Below are 23,272 nucleotides of genomic sequence, written 5' to 3'. Positions count from 1 at the left end.
TGATTGGTCTCTGACAGACAGGTCCTTCAGAGGCGAGAACCAGACTTGCATCGGCCAACAAGGAGCCACGAGAATAATGGTCCCCTTGCCCTGCTGGAGCTTCAAGAGAGTCTTCATCACCAGCGGAAGTGGAGGATACATGTACAGAAGGCCCTTGCCCCAATGGTGGGCAAAGGCATCAGAGGCTGGTGTTTCATCTGATCTGAACAGGGAGTAGAAGTGGCTCACTTTGTAGTTGCAAGGGGAGGCAAAGTGGTCCACTTCCGGGGTCCCCCACAGGCAGAAGATACGATCCACCACTACTAGATTCAGGGACCATTCCAGTGGTCGGAACGCCTAACTCAGGCGGTCCACCACCACATTCTCTGTCCCGGCCAGGTACATTGCTTGTAGGACAGAGCCCAGGACCAAATCTGCACCACCTCCTGATAGAGGAGGAACGACCCAGTGCCTCCCTGTTTGTTGATGTACCACATTGCCAACTGAATGTCCATTTGGATGAGGACCAAACGGTTGGACAAGCGATCCCAGAACGCCCAAAGAGCATAGCGGATCGTCGCAGCTCCAGGACTCTCCGCACGCAAAAGCGGGCAACTCCACCGATTGATTCACGTGAAACGACGAGACCACTTTCGGAAGAAAGGAAGGAACCGTCCGTAAGGAAACCCCCGAATCGGAGATACGCAAGAAAGGTTCCCTACAGGACAGGGCCTGTAACTCGGAAACACGCCGTGCCGAGGCAATCGCCACCAAGAATGCCGTTTTTAAAGTGAGATCCTTAAGAGTTGCGCGTTTCAAGGGCTCAAACGGCGCCGTGCATAGAGCGGAGAGAACCCAATTGAGGTTCCAAGCCGGACAAGGAAGACGTAACGGGGGGCGAAGGTGCTTAGCACCCCGAAGGAAACGAGCAATATCCGGGTGAAGCGCCAGAGACGTACCACGGACCTTACCTCGCAAACACCCAAGCGCCGCCACTTGGACCCGTAGGGAACTGCACGCCAGACCTTTGGCCAGACCCGCCTGGAGGAACGCCAGAACATCAGAGACGGAAGCCGAAGTGGGGTCCACCCCACGCTGCACGCACCAGTTCTCAAAGACCACCCAGACACGGACGTAAGCCAAAGACGTCGACTGCTTCCTGGAACGCAGTAGCGTGGCCACCACCGCATCTGAATAACCTTTTCTCTTCAGTCGATTCCTCTCAAAAGCCATGCCGCGAGACAGAAGTGATCCGCATCCTCCAAACAGACGGGACCCTGATGGAGCAGGGCCGCCATTCCCTGGAACCGAAGGGGTGCCGCTACTGCCAGTTGTACGAGGTCTGCGAACCACGGCCGGCGAGGCCACTCCGGTGCCACCAAGATCATGTTGGCCGGATGCAACTCTATGCGCCGTAGAATCTTGCCGATCATCAGCCACGGGGGAAACACATAGAGCAGCACATCCGTCGGCCAGGGAAGCACAAATGCATCGACGCCTTCTGCCCCCCGCTCTCGACGCCGACTGTAAAATCGCGGGGCTTTCGCGTTGTGCCACGTGGCCATCAGATCCATGTGGGGTACACCCCACGTTTCGCAAATGAGAAGAAACGCTTCGTCCCCCAGCTCCCACTCTCCGGGATCCAGACGATGACGGCTGAGATAGTCCGCCTGCACGTTGTCGACTCCCGCAATGTGAGACGCTGCGAGGTTGCTGAGATGTAGCTCCGACCAGGCCATCAAGCGCTGAGCTTCCTCCGCCACCTGGGGGCTCCGTGTCCCCCCCTGACGGTTGATGTATGCCACGGTGGTCGCATTGTCCGACAACACTCGGACTGCCTTTCCCCGCAGCAACGGTAGAAAAGCCTGCAGGGCCAGACGGACCGCTCTGGTCTCTAGGCGATTGATAGACCACTGGGCTTGCGACACTGACCATAGGCCTTGAACTGAGCTCCCTAGGCAGACCGCTCCCCAACCGGAGAGGCTGGCATCCGTGGTCACCACTGTCCAACTGGGTACCAGGAGAGAGACTCCGGCGGACAGATGACTGGGGTCCAGCCACCAACGCAGGCTGGACCTCGTGTGTCCCGCTAGAGGAAGCGGTAAATGGAAGTCCTCCGAGACCGGCTTCCAGCGGGAAAGCAAGGATGACTGTAAGGGTCGCAGATGAGCGAACGCCCAGGGAACCAGCGCCAGCGTGGAAGCCATAGACCCTAGGACCGTAAGGTAGTCGCAGACCCGCGGCTGGCGAAGAGACAACAAGCGGTGCACCTGAGTTTGCAGTTTGCCCCTCCGTTCGAGCGACAGAAACACCTTGCCCTGCTTCGTGTCGAAAAGAGCTCCCAGATATTCCAAGGTCTGCGTGGGTGTCAGATGACTCTTGCTGAAGTTGACCACCCATCCCAGGGACTGCAACAGATGGAGGACCCTGGCCACCGCCATCCGACACTGATCCTCGGACTTCGCCCGAATCAACCAATCGTCCAGGTAAGGATGGACCAGGAGACCTTCTCGGCGCAGTTGCGCCGCCACCACGACCATCACCTTCGTGAATGTACGAGGGGCCGTTGCGAGCCCAAACGGGAGCGCCCGAAACTGGTAATGCCGTCCCAGAATGCAGAATCTGAGGAAGCGTTGGAACGACGGCTGAATGCCTATGTGAAGATACGCCTCCGTGAGGTCCAGGGAGGCCAGGAACTCGCCTGGCCAGACCGCGGCGATGACTGACCGGATCGTCTCCATTTTGAAGCGAGGAACGCGAAGGCATCGGTTCACCCCTTTGAGATCCAGAATTGGTCGGGACGTGCCGTCCTTCTTTGGTACGATGAAGTAAATGGAGTAACGGCCTTTGCCGTGCTGGCTGACCGGAACGGGGGAGATAGCTCCCAAGTCCTCTAGGCGGCGGATGGTGTCTAGCACCGCCGCCTTCTTCTCGGGAGCCTTGCAGGGTGACACAAGGAACTTGTCCACTGGAGTGCGAACAAAATCTAACGCGTAGCCGTGTCTTATCACGGTGAGGACCCACTGGTCCGACGTTATTCCGGCCCATCTCTCGTAAAACGACAGCAACCGCGCCCCGACGTTGGGAACGGCGTGCTGAGGCTGCGGCGGGAGAAGGGCCGACCCCCTTTCATTGTGAAGATTTGGGCGCCATGATGGCCAGGGCACCCCCTGGTCTACCAAAGCGCCTCCCACGAAAGGACTGCTGGTGAAAAGACTGCTGCTGCTGCCGCCACTGTGGGGTACGGGAGGAGGAAGACCTGTACGATTGCCCCGACGACCTTTGAGGGCGCGACTTCCTGGGCCCACGAAAGCGGGACCTGGCTGCAAAGGAAGACCGCGACCTGGATCTATCTTCGGGCAACCTGAAAGCCCTATTTTCCCCCAGGGAAGCCATTAAATCATCTAATTCCTTGCCAAACAGTAACTTACCCTTGAATGGCAGCGCCCCGAGGTGAGCCTTAGAAGAGCCATCCGCCGCCCAGTTGCGGAGCCACAGGAGGCGGCGCGCCGAGACAGCCGCCACCAGGGATCTAGACGAAGTGCGCAGCAGATCGTGGAGTGCATCTGCGCCATATGCTATTGCCGCTTCCAACTTATCCGCTTGCGCTGCCTCGTCTGCCGAAAGATCCGCATTGGCTTGGAGGACCTGAGCCCAGCGCAAGCTAGCTCTCAAAGCGAAATTCGTACACATGGCGGCCCGAATTCCTAGCGCTGAAACCTCAAAAATCTTCTTGAGCTGTACTTCCAGCTTCCTGTCCTGAAGGTCCCGAAGGGCTGTCGCTCCCGTAACTGGAATAGTAGATCTCTTCGTTACCGCCGAAACCGCTGAATCCACCTTGGGGAGCTTGAGAAGGTCCAGCGCATCCTCCGGGAGCGGGTAAAGCTTGTCCATGGCCTTGCTGACCTTCAAACCTAACTCCGGAGTGTCCCATTCCCGGAACATGATGTCCGTTGAAGAAAAATGGAACGGAAAAGCAACTGCCGGACCCGTGAGGCCTAACAGGACCGGATCCATGTTCGCTTCCTGACGAACCACCGCCGGAGGGGGGTCTATTCCCAGTTCCTGGAGAATGGCTGGAATTAGAGGTGGCAATTCTTCCCTACGGAATAGCCGGACCACCTTGGGATCGTCGCCCTCCGCTGCCTGTGACGCCTTTCCTGCTGCAGCTGGAGCGGATCCGTCCCCTGCCACGTCATCGGCCCCTTTTTGTGGCTCTTCAGAGGCATCAGTGTCCGCCCCCGTGGAGGAATCCGGGTCCGCCTCCTGTGGGACACCACGCGGAGGACGTTTCCGCCTGGAAGCACTCGGGGGCCCACTGTTGGACTTCTTCGGCGGTGGAGCCCTGCGGGACTCCCTCCGGCCGCGCTTGCCCTTACTTTTCCTACATTTCAGGACTTTGCGCAGCAAAAGCGCAAAGTCCTCCGAAAACGAGCTGGAATCCGAATCAGCCTCAGCTGGGCTCCCCGGGGACCCCGGGTCCCCCGAGGGACTCCCCCCCGCCGGGCCCCGCTGAGGAAACAGCGCAGGAGGCAAGGCCGCAGGCCCTGCCGCTTCCCGCGCCATTTCGCGGCCCGTGGCTAAAATGGCCGCCACTCCCGCGCTGAGCGGGAACAAATCCTGGGGCTTCTCCAACGCTCCCCCCCCCCGCTCGGCGGTGGTCGCGCGGGCCGCACACGAGACCCCCGAGACGCCCCGGATGACCCTTCATCGCCCGGGATGCAGGAAGCGCATAGACCGTCGCGAGAGAGACGCACGCGCACCGAGCCGCAGGCTCGGCAAGCGGAGCCACAAGGCATGCCGGCGAAATGGCGCGAAGAGGGCCGCAACAGAAATCAAAAATTAATAAAAGTAATAAAATTCGCGCAAACGGCCTCCCCCCTGTCAGCGGCGACGCAAGGAACAGAGAGCCGAACAAAAACAGACAAAAAAACTTTTTTTTTTTTTTTTTTTTTTACAAAAACAAGGCCTGTCGCTGTCCGCGGTCCTGGAGCCCTAGTCCAGCAGGGGTGAGTGAACCGGGCTCCCCGGTGTCACCCCTGACGCTGCTACTTAGCAAAGCCGGGTCCTCGACCCTAGCAGTGGCCTCAACCGGGGGGGGTAGTCCCCTCAGGACCTCTCAACCCCCCTGGGAGGCAGGGCAGACGGACGTCAGTGACAATTTGGCAAAAAATTCCAATTAAAAGAACCGAAAGCCTAACCTGGCCTAACCAAAAAGAAAAGAAACCAACCCTGACGGAGTACCAGAATCAGGGCAGGGAGGAGCTGTGACCGGACCTGCACCATCTACTGGAGACAGAGTAAGACTGAGGGGCTGTGACTGGCACAGGGGCATATATGGCTCCGCCCACAAGTTTTAGTCTGTCTCCATCTACTGGTGCAGAGTCACAACCCAGGTGTCCTGGACTGATCCTGGTACGTACAGGGAACTGGAGAACTTCCAGCATCTTATGTCGAGTGTCCTCCTCCATGAGTAGCTGAAATGGGATAGCCTCCGCCATAGCCCAGACAAAGCCCACAAAAGACAGATCTTCTGCGGCGGACCTATGCCTCTCATCTGGAGGAGACGGGTCTGACAGAAGGACCCCTGAGTCATCTGATGTCGAGTCAAGAGGTATCATCCCCCCATGGATCATATGGGATGTCCTCCTCGCTGAGCTCCCCTACAAGGTCCCTATGCACACCTCTTGGTTTGGGCATCGATGGCTCCGAGGTCCCCAATGGCCTGGGATCCAGACCAAGGAATGTCGGTTGCGGGATCAACAGTCCCGATGGCCGCATCAGTTCTTCCTCCTCGGAGTACCCTACAATGGGGATCACTCCGGAGGAGGGCATTGGTGGCCACTGGGGAACAGATGGTCCTCGGGCACTGGCTGCATCAGTAGCACACCCAGCAGGATGTCCAGATGCTCTAGCAGGGGCACCAACAGAGAAGGCGCTGGCTCTGGCACAGATATGGGGGCCGGTGCCTGGGGTGGTTCGATACCCCACAGGGCTCGTAGCACCGCCGACTGCACCCTGCGATCCAACTCCTCCTGAAAATCCGTTGAGGTCAAAACGGACTGAGGAGGAGGCTTCACCAGAACCCCCTCAGTGCTCCAAGGCGGCTCGGTACCCAGCACCATCACCAGTGGGGAACATCCTGTGATGTCACTCATATGTGAGAACTAACATCCTGCTTGTCCTGTGAGAAAGTCTGCTATCCTGTTGGATAATTTGTATTTGGCTACGGATGTGCACAGATGGTTAGGACTGTAACAGAGGAAAAGCCATGAATCCTAATGACGTGGCTGAGTATTTCTCTTGTAATAAGCCAAAAAACCCTTGCAGCCTGAGGCAGGAAGGGGTTTCTCACTTACAAGCACATGTGGAGGGAAGAACCTGGGTAAACACGGTGGCTCACATAAAACAAAGAGAAGACAACGCTTTTGGTAGAAACTATGGATGTGTGTGAAGCACCATCCTAGTATGGAAGAAATGGGACTTGTGACAGATAATAAACTAAATCCCAAAGACCGCTGACACCTATGGCTGACACTACCGGTATCAGAAATACCCCTTTCCATGTAGAGAGAATCATGAGAAACCAATTAGAATGGCTGATATGACAGCTCTCACAGATGTGTCAAATATATGCTTGGAAATCTTGAAAATAGTCAATTTTACAATTGGAGGTTTAATTTGGTATGAACCTCTAACAAATTTGTCAGTAATAGATGAATGGAGATAAACATATCCTTGATTTGAGGTTGGTAATTAATTATAGAACTAGGACGTACTTTCAATGACAAGGTACCTAGTGTAAAAAGAGGCTGATTTTCAAAAGCAGTTACACGCCTAAAACTGGGTTTTACATGTGTAAATGCACTTTACCAATGTAATTGGGCTTTTGAAAATTGCTACAATAGCATTTTACATTTACATGCGTAACTTCTTTGGAAATTCAGCTTTTGCCTTCGGGTTGCCAAGTGAACGGATCCAAAGGATGCATTAATGCCATATGGAGTATACTGAAGTATGTAGTTCTCTTAAATGGAGAATTTCTGGCATGTTTATTATGCCCTCATCCTTTTAGGGTAAGGCCAAAGTTGCAACCATTGTACCATCCAATAGCCAAACTGTCAAGGTAAAGGAGGGAAGGTTCATATGAAAGTGACTTTACATTTCATGAGGTATTCAGGACACCAGAAATGTGAATCATACTTCAATGGGCCACATCGGAACTAAACAGATTACACAAATGTGGTCTTAGAACAATTTGTGTTTGTTTAATCATTTGTGATTGTTTGTGCTGTTATACGCATTGATCAATTTGTCATTGGAATTTGCGGAACACAAGTATATTAAATAAATACATACATAAATACATACATAGAATTTTGCACTGCACTGGTCATCAGAGGCATCAAAGAAAACTACATCTGCAGTCTGCTTTTTGTCCAGCAGAAGAGTGTCCTAAACAAATCTGAATTCACTGAGAAAAATGGAACAAAACTTATCCAGTTTCTTGTTTTATTTGGATGCAATAGGTCAGTCTTGGAAGACCCAAAGATTGAATAGTTTGTTGGTTGTTGATTACTGTAGAGATCAATTAGCTGGTTGACAAATTTTGCTGTAACTGAGGATGTGTTAGAGAAACCTAGATTGTAAGCCCTCTGGGGATAGGGAAAAACCTATTGAAGTGCCAAAAAGTGGAATATAAATCAAATAAATAAATGAGCAAAAAGCAGGAGCTTGCAGCTTGCATGCCCTTATCACATCAACCTTGAATCTCATCGAAAAATTTGGAATTCTGCTCCCTGATGGAGGATCGGATATTGTTGAAATATGGATGCTCCGCTTTTGGAGTGGTGACTGAAAATTGATAAGAGCATCCCTGATAATTTTCAATTGCGGGAGAATGATCCAAATTATATAAATATATAATTTTTAGAACTACTTAAGTTTCTTGAGTTTGGAAGGGCCCATCAAGCCCTTGTGGAGGCCTCCTTTGCCAATGTGAACTGGCAAGGGAGTAGAGGTAGTGTCGCTCAATCATAAAAAAGGAAGATGGTTAGCCATCAGCTAAAATCCTGTTTCATTTCTTATGAAAAGCCAAAGCTGTCCATTAAAGGGCGAGGTAAACAATGCCACTGGGAACAAAATCCTGATTAAACGATTTGTATGTGAAGCCATATCAGAGAAACTATGTAGATTGTCAATCAGAGAACATATAGAAAAACATGATTTAATGAGACACAGCCAGCATGGATTTACACATGGGAAATCTTGCCTCACCAATCTGCTACTTTTTTGGAAGGGGGTTAATAAACATTGGGATAATGGTGAGCCAGTGGATATAGTGTATTTGGATTTTCAGAAGGCATTTGACAAAGTGTTCCATGAGAGACTCCTGAGAAAATTAAAAAATCATGGGATAGAAGGCAATGTCCTATTGTGGATTGCAAACTGTTTAAAAGGGGAGAAGAAAAACTGATACTTCTCGCATATCCAGCATAGCTCTCTGCTTCAACGGCAAGGGAGAAGAAAAACAACCAATAAGGGCTGAATAACATAGTCTGGGTAAACAAATAAGTATGGGTGTAGCTTGCTTGTTGCGGCGGTTACTACCCCTAACTAATCAAGCTTGATATTTCACTTGGATGCAGCTCCATCACTGCTCTCTGCATTAATGGTCGGGGTGAAAGGGAAATAGAACCAAGGGTTGCTAAGAGCCAAGAGAAATAGATAAGTATAAGAAAAAAAGAAGTGTGAAGCTTGCTGGGCAGACTGGATGGGCCGATTGGTCTTCTTCTGCTGTCATTTCTATGTTTCTATAAAAGATAACAAGCAGACAGTAGGACTAAATGTTCAGTTTCTCAGTGGAAAAGGGTAAATAGTAGAGTGCCTCAGGGATCTGCAGTGGGATCAGTGCTTTTTAATATATTTATAAATGATTTGGAAAAGGGAACAACGAGTGAAGCGATCAAATTTACAGGCAATACAAAATTATTCTGAGTTGTTAAATTACAAGCAGTTTATGAAAAATTGGAGGTTCTTGTCAGACTGGAAGACTAGCATTTAAATGGCAAATGAAATTTGCTATGGACAAGTACAAAGTGATGCACATGGGGAAAAGTAGCCCATGCCGTAGTTACACAATGTTAGGTTCCATATTAGGAGTTACTGTCCAGGAAAAGGACCTGGCGTCATAGTGGTCATATAGAAACATAGAAATGATGGCAGAAGACCAAACGGCCCATCCAGTCTGCCCAGTAAGCTTCGCACTTTTATTTTTCTCATACTTATCTGTTACTCTTGGCTCTTAGTAACCCTTTGGTTCTATTTCCCTTCCACCCCCACCATTAATGCAAATAGCAGTGTTGGAGCTGCATCTAAGTGAAATATCTAGCTTAATTAGTTGGAGGTAGTAACCACCACAATAAGTAAGCTACATCCATGCTTATTTGTTTACCCAGACTATGTGATTCAGTCCTTGTTGGTTGTGTCTGTATATAGATCCACTTTTCTTCATTCCCCCTGCCGTTGAAGCAGGGGGAATGAAGTATCAGACTTTCTCCCCTGCCATTGAAGCAGAGAGCTATGCTGGTTATGCATTGAAAGTGAAGTATCAGACTTATTTGGTTTGGGGTAGTAACCGCCATAACAAGCAAGCTACTCCCCGCTTTTTGTGAATGCAAATCTTTTTCCACATTTCCTCTTGCCATTGAAGCTTAGAGCAATGTTGGAGTCACATTAACCGTGTGTATGTTCCTCAGTTCAGTGTGTGACGGCAGTCATAGACATAGAAACATAGAAATGATGGCAGGAAAGTACCAAAAAGGACCATCCAGTCTGTCCAGCAAGCTTCTCATGGTAGTATCTGCAACACCGTGCAGGTTACCCCATGTTTCTCTTAAGGTAGCAATTGCTGCTCCATGCAGTTATCCCCAAGCCTTATGACAACCCATAAAAATTTACTGCTAGCAACATTTTTACTGGGTGATGAGCCTTTTTGAACATTCAGACAGTGTTGCTTGATGTGCTTAGCTAATGGCTTAGCTAAGCACGTCAAGAAGAAAATAATAAAGGAGAAGAAATCCACATAGTGGAAATCCAACTCTATGGGTGGCAGGCGGGTTTCATGAGGACTGTCATCCTGCTGTCCTTGGAGAACACCTGTTACAGGTAAACAATTCTGCTTTCTCCGAGGAAAAGCAGGATGGCAGCCCTCACACATAGGTGAATCCCCAGCTACAGACTGTCCCCCCTGCATGAAACGGGACCAAAAATTCAGAAAAATAAGTGCCAACTAGTTTTGTTGGTAAAGGGGGGGGGGGGGGGAATAGCCTGAACACAAACAGGCCCTAGGGCAAGAACAGAGTTGGGTTCTACACCTCAAACAAGTTCCGAAGGACAGATTGGCCAAACCTGCTATTGTGTAAGCCATCCCTATCCAAACAATAATGTGCTGGAAAGTGTGTGGAGAGAACTCCATGCCCTAGCTCTGCAGATCTCCTCCATGGGAACTGCTCGCAAGTGGGCCACTGATGCTGCCATGGCTCAAACAGAGTGAGCCTTGACATAGCCCCCAAGATGCAGTCCCACCTGGACATAACAGAAGGAGATGCAGTCTGCTAGCTAATTTGAAAGTGTCTGTTTGGCAACGGCGATACCCAACTTATTCCTATCAAAAGAAACTAAAAGTTGGGTAGACTGTCCATGGACTTTGTACACTCCAGATAGAAGACTCAGGCTCTTTTGCAAACCAAACTGTTCAGGGCTTGTTCATCTTGGTGTGAATGGGACCTGGGAAAAAATGTTGGCAGGTCAATGGACTGGTTAAGATGAAAGTCCAACACCACATTATGCAAGACCACTCTATCGTGAAAAACTTATTGTAAGGTAGATAAGTCACTAAGGCCTGGAGCTCACTGACCCTGTGTGCTGAAGTGACTACCACCAAAAATATGACCTTTCAGGTCAGGTACTTCAGGTCACAGGAGCACAGCGGCTCAAAGGGAGCTTTTATCAGCTGAGCTAGCACCACGTTGAGGTCCCAGGACACAGCAGGAGGCCTTAGGCGAGGCTTTAACTGAAGCAGGCCCTGCATGAAACGTACAACTATAGGCTGTTCAGAGATGGGTATACCATCTACACCATGGTGGTATGCGCCAATTGCACTTAAATGAACTCTAAAGGTGTAGAAGGTAATCAAGCAGTTTTTGTAGGGAGCAGGAAAACAGATCTATGGCCTCCTGCTCACACCATATGGAAAACCTCCTTCACTTCAGTCCAGAGTACTTTCTAGTGGAAGGCTTTCTGAAAGCCACTAGGACCTGAGAGACATCTTCCGAGAAATCGAGCAGTTGCAATATTAAGCTCTCAATATCCAGGCTGTGAGTGACTCCAATATGTTCAATCAGATGATGGATAAAGCCCACTGGTCTGAGGTTGCACTGAGCCATGAGTTCGCAAAGAACTATAATCTTCCCCTGACTGGAAGATCCATCGCCCCAGGTACGAGTGAGTGAGCTATATTCCCTACTATCCAGTCAAAACCCCATCCCTGGAATTGACCTAGGCACCAGCTGGGGCTTTGGGGCTCTTTATTGAGACTGACAAGACTGAGGTGGCAGAGGATAGTACTTCCTTCGGTGGAAGAACTTCCTCAGCTCAGACCTTGACGATCTTCTAGTTGAGGAGGAAGGGTCTGGAGTGCTGGCAGACAGCTGCTGAAGAGTTGCATGGTGGTGCTGGATTTGAGCCACCACGTTCTTGACCTTATTCCAAAGAGATTCTCTCCAGTACACAGCATATCAGTGAGTCGCTCCTACATCTCAGAGATCCAAGGCCTGCAGCCATGCAAGTCTGTGAGTGCCGATTCCCACTGCAGAGATCCTCGATGCCATTTCAGAAACGTCATAGATCGAGCGGATTTCATATTTTCCGCACTCCAGGCCCTTATGCACCAGCAACAGGAGTGTGTCTTGCTGCTGCTGAGGCAGTTGCTCGGCAACATCCTGAACCTGCTTTCCAGATATCCCGTGTATATTGGCTGTAGGTACAGATGGTAGGCAGCTATGCAAGCAATGAACATAGCTCCCTGGATCACCTTTCTCCCAAGAGCATTCATTGCTCTGTGATCCTTTCCCAGGGGTGCCAAGGAATGGGGCCAAGAATGCTTGACCTTCTTGAGAGCAGATTCGACCTCCACTGATTGGTGGGGCAGCTGATGCTTGTCAAATCAGAGAGCCTTCTGGATGAGATAAATCGCATCCACCTTCCTGTTCACAGGAGGCACTGTGAGGAGGTGTTCCTTCATCCTCACCAGTAGCTCCTCAAGGATCTAGTGCACTGGGACTGCCAAGATCTTCTTGTCTGGTATCCTCTTCAGCCATTAACTGAAAGGGGGTGGTTTCTGCCATCAACTAGACAAATTCTGCAAAGAAGAGGTTCTCTGGCGGGGCCTTCCTTCGTTCCTCTGGAGAAGATGGATCTGAGGGGAGACCATCAGAAGCATCATCAGAGACCACAGATGAGTCATCCCCCCAGGAGTCATATGTGCCCTCATCCCACTGTCATCGACTAGGGACGAGACCCTGGGCACCTGGCCTTTGCCCAGCAGCGCAGGCATCAATGGAACTGGACGTAGGGCCACAGACCCTGGTACCTTTGCAGGTCTAGAGGGAGCTTCTTCCTCTGAGGACCCAGCAATGACGACTGGATTGGCAGGAGGCGGTGGCCTGCAGGGCATCGATGCTACCCCAGGAACCAATACCAGCTGGGTCAGTAACATGCCGAAGAGAGCATGCAGGGATTCCAGCAGCAGCTCAAGGAGCAATGGTGCCAGTGCTGGCATTGTCTGTACCTCGATGCAGAGATCATGCATCGCCTTCTTGATGGCCAGCTGCACACACCTCTCTAGTTCCTCCTAGAACATAGCCAATGCCAACAGGCTGGGATGGAGGAGGTGTAATCAGATCCTCTTCAGAACCAAGAGGAGGATTAGTGGTTGGCATTGGGAGTCCGTGGCACACCCCCGGCATCAATGGAGAACTGGCTCTCCTCACCTCTGGGTCGCTTCAGGGGCCTCACAGCAGCAACTGTTGCATCCCCATGCCTGGCACTGTGCATAAATGGAGATCAATGCCGATGCTTCTTCAGCTTCCCCCGATGACTGGCACTGCCCTTCCCTGGTGCCGAGGTCAACGATGAGAAACCTCATGAAGGCTGGTCTCCGGCATCCTTTTCAGCTGATGACCTCAATAGAACTGATGGCCCGGTGTCCATTGTTTCGGCTCGAGTTCCCTCAACTCCAGTGCGGATGGATCAGTCTTCACTGGCCTGAAGAGGAGTTTCATCTTGTTGAGCTGAATTTTACTTCCCTTCGGGGACATCCTGGCGCACTTGATGCAACCCCAGATGTCATATGATGCCCCAAGGTAGGGAACACATCCATCATGGTGGTCTATGATAGACATGGTCCTTTTGCACCAGGGGCATCCTTAAAACCCAAAGTGGACATGTCATCACGAAATAAAAGGGACACAAAATCAAAATCGATGGCGGCAGTTGTCATCAATGGCAGTCGAGCACCAAATGAACCGCCATCCTGGGAATATTTACCACGAAAATAAACTTACCAATAAACATCGAAAAACCTACCTATGATACTAACAGAAGAACCAGGCGGACCCCGCATCGCCCACATAAGGCAGCAAAGTAAAAATCAGTAAAACATTTTTTCAGAAGTAGGCTAAAAAGTTTGAAAAGTGAGGCTCTCAGCTGACCACGCGAAAACAGGCTCCATGGAAAAGAAGAGACTGAAGGGGATCCTGCATGGATGCGTGGTATAATGCATGCTGAGCACGCTCAATGAGGCTCAGTCAAAGTTCTAGAAACTTTGACATAAGTTTTCCATGCCAAACTCCATCTGATGATGTCACCCATGTGTTAGGACTGCCATCCTGTTTGTCCTCGGAGAAACCTTCTTTCTCCATCAACAAGCAGGCATGAATTAGCCATAACATGCAGAGAATCCCAAGCTGTATAGTAGGAGCAAATACTTAAAGACAACCTGATCCCACCAAATGGAGAGTGGACTACTGGGTGAACAGGCTACACAGAACTGCTTGTCCAAAATTACTGTTCCCTCAGGACATGCTGTCCAGAAAGTGGTAGAATGTGAAGGTGTGTATAGATGACCAAGTAGTAGCTTGGTGAATATGAATCCAGAGCCCGTAATTTGCTTACTCTTCATGCTGAAGGGACAACTTTCCAGTTGACCAACTTTAAACCACCAACTTGAGAGGTTCAAGATGAGATTTTATGAACTGAGCTAAGGACTACATTGAGAGTCCAAGGCACAGGAAGTTTACTGACTGGAGGTTTGGAATGCCACAGCCTTTTTATAGGCTGTGATACAAAAGGGTGGAGAGCGCAAGGAGCCCCTTCTACCTGCTGATGATACACCACAATGGCACTAAGATCTTTGACTAAAAAGGTTAATTTTGTTGTTACCTAATAATTTCCTCTCTTTGAAACCAGCCAGACAAGTCCAGATGCATTGGTTATGCATCCCAGCAGGCAGAGGGTGACAGAGACTAACGACTCACAGATGTCACCCTTTATAAACACCCATGCTCAACTCAGCTTATCAGTAAATTCAGCAAAAGCTAAGAAATAATTATCCTTCTTTCCCACCCCCTAGCCAGGGGGCTTCCAGGATGATATGAAACGATAACTGATATACTGTTATGGTGTATTTTTCTTTTTTAAACACCTTAAAAGAATAAAAAGGTTGAGCCTACTTCAACACGCTGAACATTTACTTGAAAAACCTGTTTTCTAAAATAAACCTGTCTGGCAGTAAAGTATGTAGTTCTGGAATGGTCTGGCTGGATTCAAGAAAAGGAAACTATGAGGTAAGAACAAATTTTACCTTCTTTGTCATCCAGTCAGACCAGTCCAGGTGCATGGGATGTACCAAAGCTATTTAACCAGCAGGCGGGACAATGCCAAACCTGCACTTAATACTTCAGAACCAAAGGAAGCCTCTTTCCTGGCCTGAATATCTAGGCAATAATGCTTAGAGAATGAATGTAATGATAACCAAGTTGCTGCTTAGCACATGTCAACTGGAGCAATCATTCTAAGCTCTACCCATGACGTTGCTTGTGCTCTAACAGAATGAGCTTTAATCTGACTAGATAAACATAAACCCTTGTTCATATAAGCTGCTCCTCGTACCTCTTTAATCCAAAGATCCAATATCACTTTAGTAGCAGCCAAACCTTTTCTATGTCTCCCAAACAGACTAAAAAGATGATCTGACTTCCTGAAATCATTTCTGATCTTTAAATAATACAAAACAATTCTTTTTATATCTACAGACCAATTTGCCTTTCCAACCAACGAGAAAAGGCAAACTGGCCTTTAGTTTCCAGCCTCATCCCTGCTACCACTTTTGTGACCTAAGCTGTCTTTCTCATGCGGCATCACTCCAGTTTCTAAGGATTTATTGAACAAATCTTTCAGTGGATCCGCCAGCACTTCTCTGAGCTCCTTTAGTATCTCTTTAGAATGTTGGGATGTATCTCATCCGGCCCTTGGCCTTGTTCACTATCAGTTTTTCTAGTTCGACCCAAACACTCTTCTATAAATAGGTTGTATCTAGTCCACATCCATCCATACTAGTGCCAACCAGCAATGGCTCTTCTCCAAGGTCTTCTTTAGTAAACTGTAGTATTTGTTTAGTATTTCTGCTGTTCCTCATCCTTCTTCACACCTTGCTCCTCGTCTTCCTTCAAACTTAAAATACCACCCCTGGCCTTCTTCCTTTCTCTGATATATCTGAAAAATGTTTTGTCACCATGCTTTGAAAAATAAGTAGAGACATCCTCTTCAGAAATCCAGAACGGCACATCCTTAACAAGGGCTGTCTGCAAAGCTGAGGAGTGGCATATGCTGTGGCAGAGGCCAGTTCTGAGGTACTCTGTGATGGTTGCATTGACAACTCCCATTAAAAAATGCCTAGGTCCATGGATGGTGCCGGCAGCATCTCCCTCTGTACCATAGCACCAGCAATGGGACTTTTCGGATTATGAGCAAATGCATACTGCTCAATATAATTAATGGCACCTTAATATGCCATGCCAAGTGTGATGACTGCATTCTAAAATGTAAGCTCCGCATTGAAGACACCGATGGCCAGGTCCAAGTAAAATAAGTGGCTTGGTGCCATGGGGATCTTCCAAACCATCAAGAACAAGAACAATATGACCTGTGCCAATGAGGCTATGTCCTGCCTCAGCTTGGAGGAGAGGCCTGTTCTGGAGGAGCCCCAATCTTCTCTTCAACTCAACATGGGATGGCCCCAAAGGGGGAATCCTCATATTGTTTAGGTGGCTCTTCCCAGCATCTCAGCTGGTGCCAAAGACCTCCACACTATGCTCAATCCCTGACCTGAGATGGATCTAAAAACTGGCACCTGTGGGGAGGGGGAGGCTTTTCCCAAGCTTGCAAGAACAAGAAGGTGAAGATTCCCATCTCATTTTCCTGTGTCAAGATTTAGATGACACCTCACTCTTGGACAAGGAATAGTTTCACTGGTCAGCCTCATCCCAAGACTTTACCTTCTTTAGGGCTTCCATCTTCTAGATGTAGTATTGCTGCACCCTAGGGGACATCCGTCCACAGCTACAGAAGTTGAAGGAATCATGGTTTGGGCCTAGGCAGCGAGAGCTACTGGCATGCGTACCTGTGATAGACATCCGGCACCCACTGATGCAGGCCTTGAAGCCTCAGATCACAAGATTCTTAGCCTTGGGCTTTTCCACACTCAACTAATTGGGGGGGGGGGGGTTTAGAATTTAAAAGTTCTGTTTGACACACTGCCAAGACAATGGCAAAAAAATTGAAAAAGCAACAAGGCAGTAAAAGTGGCACTAAGGCCAAAATCCCCCCGCCCCCCCCCAAAAGTTTTGGGATACGTCTGTGCAGTAGCTAATACAAAGAAAAACTAAGGAGCTCATGTGGCAATGTGCATGCACAGGAAATTCTGCGCATTCTAAGTGAAGTCTTTACTGACCTCTGAGAACTGGATCTATGTTGGTGCCAGATGGCATCACCCCATATATAATGGTTTGTTCATGCCTGCCTGTTGATGGAGAATCTAACAGATCCCTGGGTCAACTAGGGCTGGAGATGTTGCATAGACAGTATTCATAGACCCTGGAGGAAGGAGGAGCGAGTCCCACAATGGTAGTCAGATTTAGGGCCTATGATATCAGGGTCCAGGAGAAGTGGTGCATGACCACCAGCCAAGGCCTATACTAAACTTAAGTTGGGAGGAGAAATAAAAACAGGAAAATATTGAGCAGTTACGAATGAAGATCCCAACCCTGGTTCCAACTGATTCAAAAGGAGTAGGAGGAAACTGTTCATTCATAAAAAAACATAAATTAAATTGTTATATCTTGTATAAACCTTTCTTTACTTAATATCAGGAGTACACATCATAAGTACCTCGCTGTTTGCATTGTCTCTGTTCTTGACAACAGTTTTCCCTTGATCCTGCTCATGCCTATAAGAAAAGAAAACAAAATGTAAAAATATGCATCATTTTTGGTTGAAGAAAACATATTTCTAATACAATGGAAATGCCTAATAAACTAATACAGTAAGGGATGCAAAGATAAAATAGCAAAAAATTCTTTCTACATAAAAAAATCTTGCTTTGCTCTGTTGTTCTGGTTGTCGGGTCATGGGAGAGCACACAAGCTATTTTTATAAACAATATGCACTATACCACTATATCTGGCTTGCTCTTTTCTCTTTATTGTCAACGGGTTTCCATTAGTAATAATAATAATTATATTAAATGGCTGAACAAATTATGCAACTTCAGTAGCTCAAGCATTCTAGTGCCCTTTGTCATTTTTCACTTCCGTACTGACCTTCAGGTCAATTCTATTTTTACATACAAAAGCTGTAAAACAAACTTTGATCACCCAATCTTGTCCCTAAAGTTCTTCTTGCAGAAGACTTTTCTAGACATTTAATTCTGCTCAGATAAGATCTGTGTATAACAAACTTGCTTTCTGCTGGTCTTTAATAAAAAGCATCTTTATCACAGCCCACTGCTTCTTTGAAACATTTCAATTAAGTGTTTTCCTTTGCATCTTAAGTGGCATTTTTACATTCTGAGAGGATCCACAATAGTTAAACTCAATAGAGACAGCATTCTATCAAACCTCCCTCCCCATCCCCATTTAGTAATTCATCTCCTCTCTGTCCCCCCAGTCTCCTCACTCACTTGCTCCTTTTATAAAACAGAATGACAGCAATGATGACGGGAACCTCGCAGCTTCTCCTGTGCTTCCTCCCACCTTGCCTGGTAGGGTCCAAGTGTCACATTTTAAACCACATGGTTCAAAGCGTGTCATTCAGGCCCCGGCAGGGAGGAGGGAGAGCATGCCAGAGAAACTGTAAGCCCTCCATCCTCTTTTACAATAGGAGCAGGTGAATGAAGAGCTCAGGAGAGTTGGGGAGAGGAGTAGGCAGAGGGAAGAGACTGCACCATCCCACTGGCACCAATGCTTTTCTTCCAGAAAGGGAGGGAGACCATTAGAGGAGCCATGCGCTACCCCACCACCACCAATGCTTCTCTTCCAAGAGGGGCCCTGGTCTCCTGTGGTAATTTGGCCAAGACTGGCCAATTCCACAGCAAGGGACAAATTTTGCATCCCTTAACTGCTACCATGGAATCGCAGGAGACTAGGGGCCTTGGTTATAATCATGACTGTTCCATGCAGATTACTCCAGCCTTCTTGGAAGCCTAATGTAGCTGTACTACTAATGTTGAGATTTTAACCATGTAAGCTCTCCTGAAGTTGCATGAAATTAACTCCTTCAGTATAAAATGTGCTATTTCAAAATTGTATGAGCAAAGAAACCTGAAGACTTCTTGCATTTTTATTTATCCTATTTCTCAATTTTTAAAATTTGGTTCTAATTCCCTTTAAAATAAAAGTAAAGCATACATTTCAATTAAATTCTAACAACTGTAAATCTAAAATACAGAAAAATGAACAACATAATAATGAGATAATACCTTCCACTGTGACTATTAGCCTCAGGTTTGTATTTTATACTCTCTTCTGGTCTTCTGTGTTTAGGCCTCTGAAAAAAAATTAAATAACTTTTTATTCACCCACCAGCTGCAATCATCCAGGAAAAACACTATGAGTATGAAAATACACAGAACTTTCATTTTAAGATACCTCCATAAACATAAGCTTATCCTCTTTGCAGACTTTCCAACAAAGAATAAGCATGCCATTATAAGAGGGAAAAACAGTACTATAACAATGACAAAATGTATTTATATAAATTTGCAAATTAATTTTGGAAATTTTAAAAAATGGATTTGTGATCTTTCATATGTATGTAAGGTTAGTCCAAGGAGGCAGAGTAGTGTAGATAGAACGAATCCTTATCTGTTATCCGTATCCTTGCTAACTCGAGTTGTTAGCAATTCAGAGAACTTTAACTATCTGATGCGGATGACGTCATCTCAGGAGGATGCCCCGAGGTTCGTGCCACTTCTAATACTTGAGGCGGGGCTGTGCCCCGCGCGCGCCCCTAGGCATCAGGTCAACATGGCAGATTGCAGCGTCAGGCCGGTCCGGGGACGCTGGACAAGGATGGCCGAAAGACGCCGCGGCAGCCAGCCTTCCATAAACCCCAGAGGGAGTCGCCAATGCAGTAAGATGGGCAGAGAGGAGACGTTGGGCAGCGACGGTCGCAACAGTACCCCCCTTCAAAGAGCGATCTCCTCTTCGGGTACCAGGTTTAAGTTTGAAGGATGCATGAGATAGAACTGATGAATTTGTTGCCAGAGGATGCGCGAGGTAGAACTGATGAATTTGTTGCCAGAGGATGTGGTTAGTGCGGTTAGTATAGCTGTGTTTAAAAAAGGATTGGATAAGTTCTTGGAGGAGAAGTCCATTACCTGCTATTAAGTTCACCTAGAGAATAGCCACTGCCATTAGCAATGGTAACATGGAATAGGCTTAGTTTTTAGGTACTTGCCAGGTTCTTATGGCCTGGATTGGCCACTGTTGGAAACAGGATGCTGGGCTTGATGGACCCTTGGTCTGACCCAGTATGGCATTTTCTTATGTTCTTATGGTATAAGGAGGTATAATTTTCAAACCGCATAAGTCTGCTTTGAAAATTAGCTGGTGTACGAGGAACCCAGTGCTGCATACACACAAACACACATTCACACCTGCTCTTGAGAAAGTGTAACTTTGTGCAAGTAGATTTACATGTATATCTTTATGTGCATAAATCTCTGTCCCCAACAAGAACTCCTCTTGACACCCCACCTCAACTCCACCCTAGGGAACACATCTTGCCGCCACTCACAAAGCAGAGTTGTTTATCCATAACAGGTGTTCTCCGAAGACAGGAGGATGTCAGTCCTCACACATGGGTGACATCATCAGATGGAGCCTGGCATGGAAATTTAATTTCAAAGTTTCTAGAAAATTTGAGCATGCCCTACTGGGCATGTACAACATACTACCACATATGCATACAGGGGCCCTTTCAGTCTATACTTTAGTTTACACTTGGAGAAATCAACTCCAGGTGGGTGGACTTTGTAAGGACTGACATTCTGCTGTCCTCAGAGAACACATGCCTTAGGTAAACAACTCTGCTTTTTCCACAGACAAGCGGAATAATAGTCTTCATACATGGGGAATCTCTAGCTACAGAGTACCAAAAACTAAAAAAAAATGGGAAACACAAAATAGAGTCACCTGGCAAAAAGAGTTTCTGGTGGCAACAAGTTATTCTATATTTTCTGCCATTTTTATAGGGGTAGCCTGGACCCAAAATAACAAGCTTTCAAGGGATGGAGCTGGGTTCTACATTTCAAAGAGACTCCTCAAGACAGATTGGTCAAACCTACTGTCACATCAGCAGTCCCTGTCACATTGGGAGTGACATTGCTCTGACAATATAAGCCTTGACGTGACCTACCAGATTCAAGCCTGCCTAGGCTAACAGAAGGAGATGCAATTTGCTAACCAATAAGAGTGTGCTTGACAAAGGCAATTCCAAGTTTGTTGGCATCAAAATAAAATAAGGCTGGGTGGACTTTCTAAAGGCTTCAGTCTACTCTAGATAGAAAGCCAACGCTCTCTTGCAGTCCAAACTGTGTAGCACTTGTTCACCTTTGTGGACATATGGCCTGGGAAAGAATATTCGAATGATCCAGTGAGAGTACTGACAGAAGATCATCTCTGCTCATGGCTGAAGAGGATTGGTAAGTATTGCTTTGAAAAATCTTAGGACTTAAAAAAGTTTGGAAAGAAGTAAAATAGTGGGGTATATTCTTTAGTGTGTGTGCATGTGTCTGAAATAACAAACAAGCCAGAGGGAGTTAATTCTAGTCTTTCCTCTCAATCCCACCCCCACCTCATCCTTTGATTTATAGGCAAGAGATACTTTCTCATTAAAAATCAATCAGGCTCTTATCTAAATCACACTATTGCACCAGCCCTTACTGAGATCTTAATAATCCCCGTCTAGGTCACTGCCAGATTAATAGTGAATACAACAATAAATTTAAAGGACTCTAATTGTACACATTCCTACAACTGTAGCAACCTAAACTTAACTAAGAACTCAACAAAATTAAGATGAAGGCTGCAGTTCAGCAGCAAGAGTGGTCCCTTCCAGTCTTTTGCATCGAGTGTCACATGTACGATTTTTTTATCTGCCGGTGAGAGATTAGATGTGTGCACCTAGTGCAAAGAGCTCCTGGCTCTCAAATGAGTCCAATTTCTGAAGGCTAGAGTGGCAGCCCAAGAGGAACTGAGGCAGTCAGAGAGGTATATACATGAAGCTTACTAGGAATCCCAATGATTGTAGGAGATGAATTGACTTCCGTATGCAATGTCGCACCGACCACATTGCCCATCCTGTGCCTGGTGCACCTTACTTGCACTAAGCCCAGGCCCCGGGACGCTGCTGACTTGGCCAGACATTGGGATGTTCCCCTTAGCTGCGCGAGTACTGTATGCATTCTTAAAGGCCCTATGGCGGGAATACTCTTGGCAGCACACCTTGATGACATCTCACGGCCTCAATATTTAAGTTCCACTCATGCTAGCGACTGATGTCTCAGCAACAGGTCCTTCTGCGTCTTTTGGTGTAGTTGCCTCATTCTTGCCTTGCTCATGCCTTGTCCCAGTTTCTTTCCTCACTCCAGCCTTGTTCCTGTACTTGCCTAGCTCCAGCCTTCTTCCTGTAATTGCCCTGCTCTTGCCTTGCTTTCCTTCCTGCCTTGTTTCTAGTCCTTGCCTTTCCTCCAGTCCTTCCTTATATTGGTCCTCTATCCTCCTTGTCTCATACGTGGGACAACAAGATTTGCTTCGAGAGGTGATAAGCATTGGACAAAAGGAGGCTCAACTTCTCATACCCGTTCGATTTCTTTTTTTAAGTTTGCGTCAGGGCCCCAGAGGAATCTGGTACTGACTGCTTCAGCGCAGCTGATTTCTTGTGCTCTTTTGAACTGGGCGATGCCTGCTTAATAGATTGGTGCAGCGTTGTTTTCTCGTGCATCATGTGGGGCGAGATGTGCGTCAGGTGAGCCATATCATGCAACTGTCAAGGAGGCATGCCATGCGGCGGTTGAGGAGGTGCTCCAGACGCTTTTTTTTTGTCATGGTGCTGTGCCAAAGGTGATTTTGATGGCACTCTTGGTGCATCTGCCAGCCTGTGGAGGTCAACTGGCGCTCCTGGCCATGGGGAAATTTGGTCTTTCCCAGGGAGGAACATGATGAACTTCTTCCTTCCTGTCCGGCTTCAGCTGGGGACTTACTGGTGGCGCTGCCCGACGGTGAACAGCAGCCCTGCTCTGAGTCTGACAGCAACTCTCCCTCTGTCCTGAGTCACACTATCTTCTTAGCTCTCTGCCACTGGGCCCTGGGCGACATCCTGCCACAGTTCCGGCAGATGGCTTGGTCATAGTCAGGTCCCAAGCACAGGCAGCAGTAATTATGTCCATCCATAACATAGAAACATAGAAATGACGGCAGAAGACGACCAAACGGCCCATCCAGTCTGCCCAGTGCAATGAAAAATGTTTAGCAAAGGACAACAGGAAAATAGAGACAGTGTATTTCTTATGAAAAATAGCCTTTATTTCTTATTTCTTAAGCGCATAAGGAAGTCAGCTCATAAGCCTAAAAGCCTGACTTAAGTTATGATTGAATTGGTCATTCTTAAATAT

At 47.8% G+C, this 23,272-nt stretch overlaps 1 protein-coding gene across 1 annotated transcript in view; it reads right to left on the bottom strand.

The window, feature by feature from the left end:
• WDR60 (WD repeat domain 60) overlaps window positions 1–23,272 on the bottom strand; it is a 373,459-nt gene that overhangs the window by 252,514 nt on the left and 97,673 nt on the right. The window contains exons 6-7 of the mRNA XM_029588515.1: window positions 19,076–19,143; window positions 17,488–17,545 (exon numbers count right to left, since the gene is read on the bottom strand). Of these exons, the coding sequence (XP_029444375.1) occupies window positions 17,488–17,545; window positions 19,076–19,143 (126 nt within the window). The remainder of the gene's footprint in view (window positions 1–17,487; window positions 17,546–19,075; window positions 19,144–23,272) is intronic.

The sequence above is a fragment of the Rhinatrema bivittatum genome, chromosome 2 (genome assembly GCF_901001135.1).
Source record: "Rhinatrema bivittatum chromosome 2, aRhiBiv1.1, whole genome shotgun sequence".
Lineage (NCBI taxonomy): Eukaryota > Metazoa > Chordata > Amphibia > Gymnophiona > Rhinatrematidae > Rhinatrema > Rhinatrema bivittatum.
The sequence above is the reverse complement of the archived record's forward strand: the minus strand, read 5'-3'. Positions and strand labels throughout refer to the sequence as shown.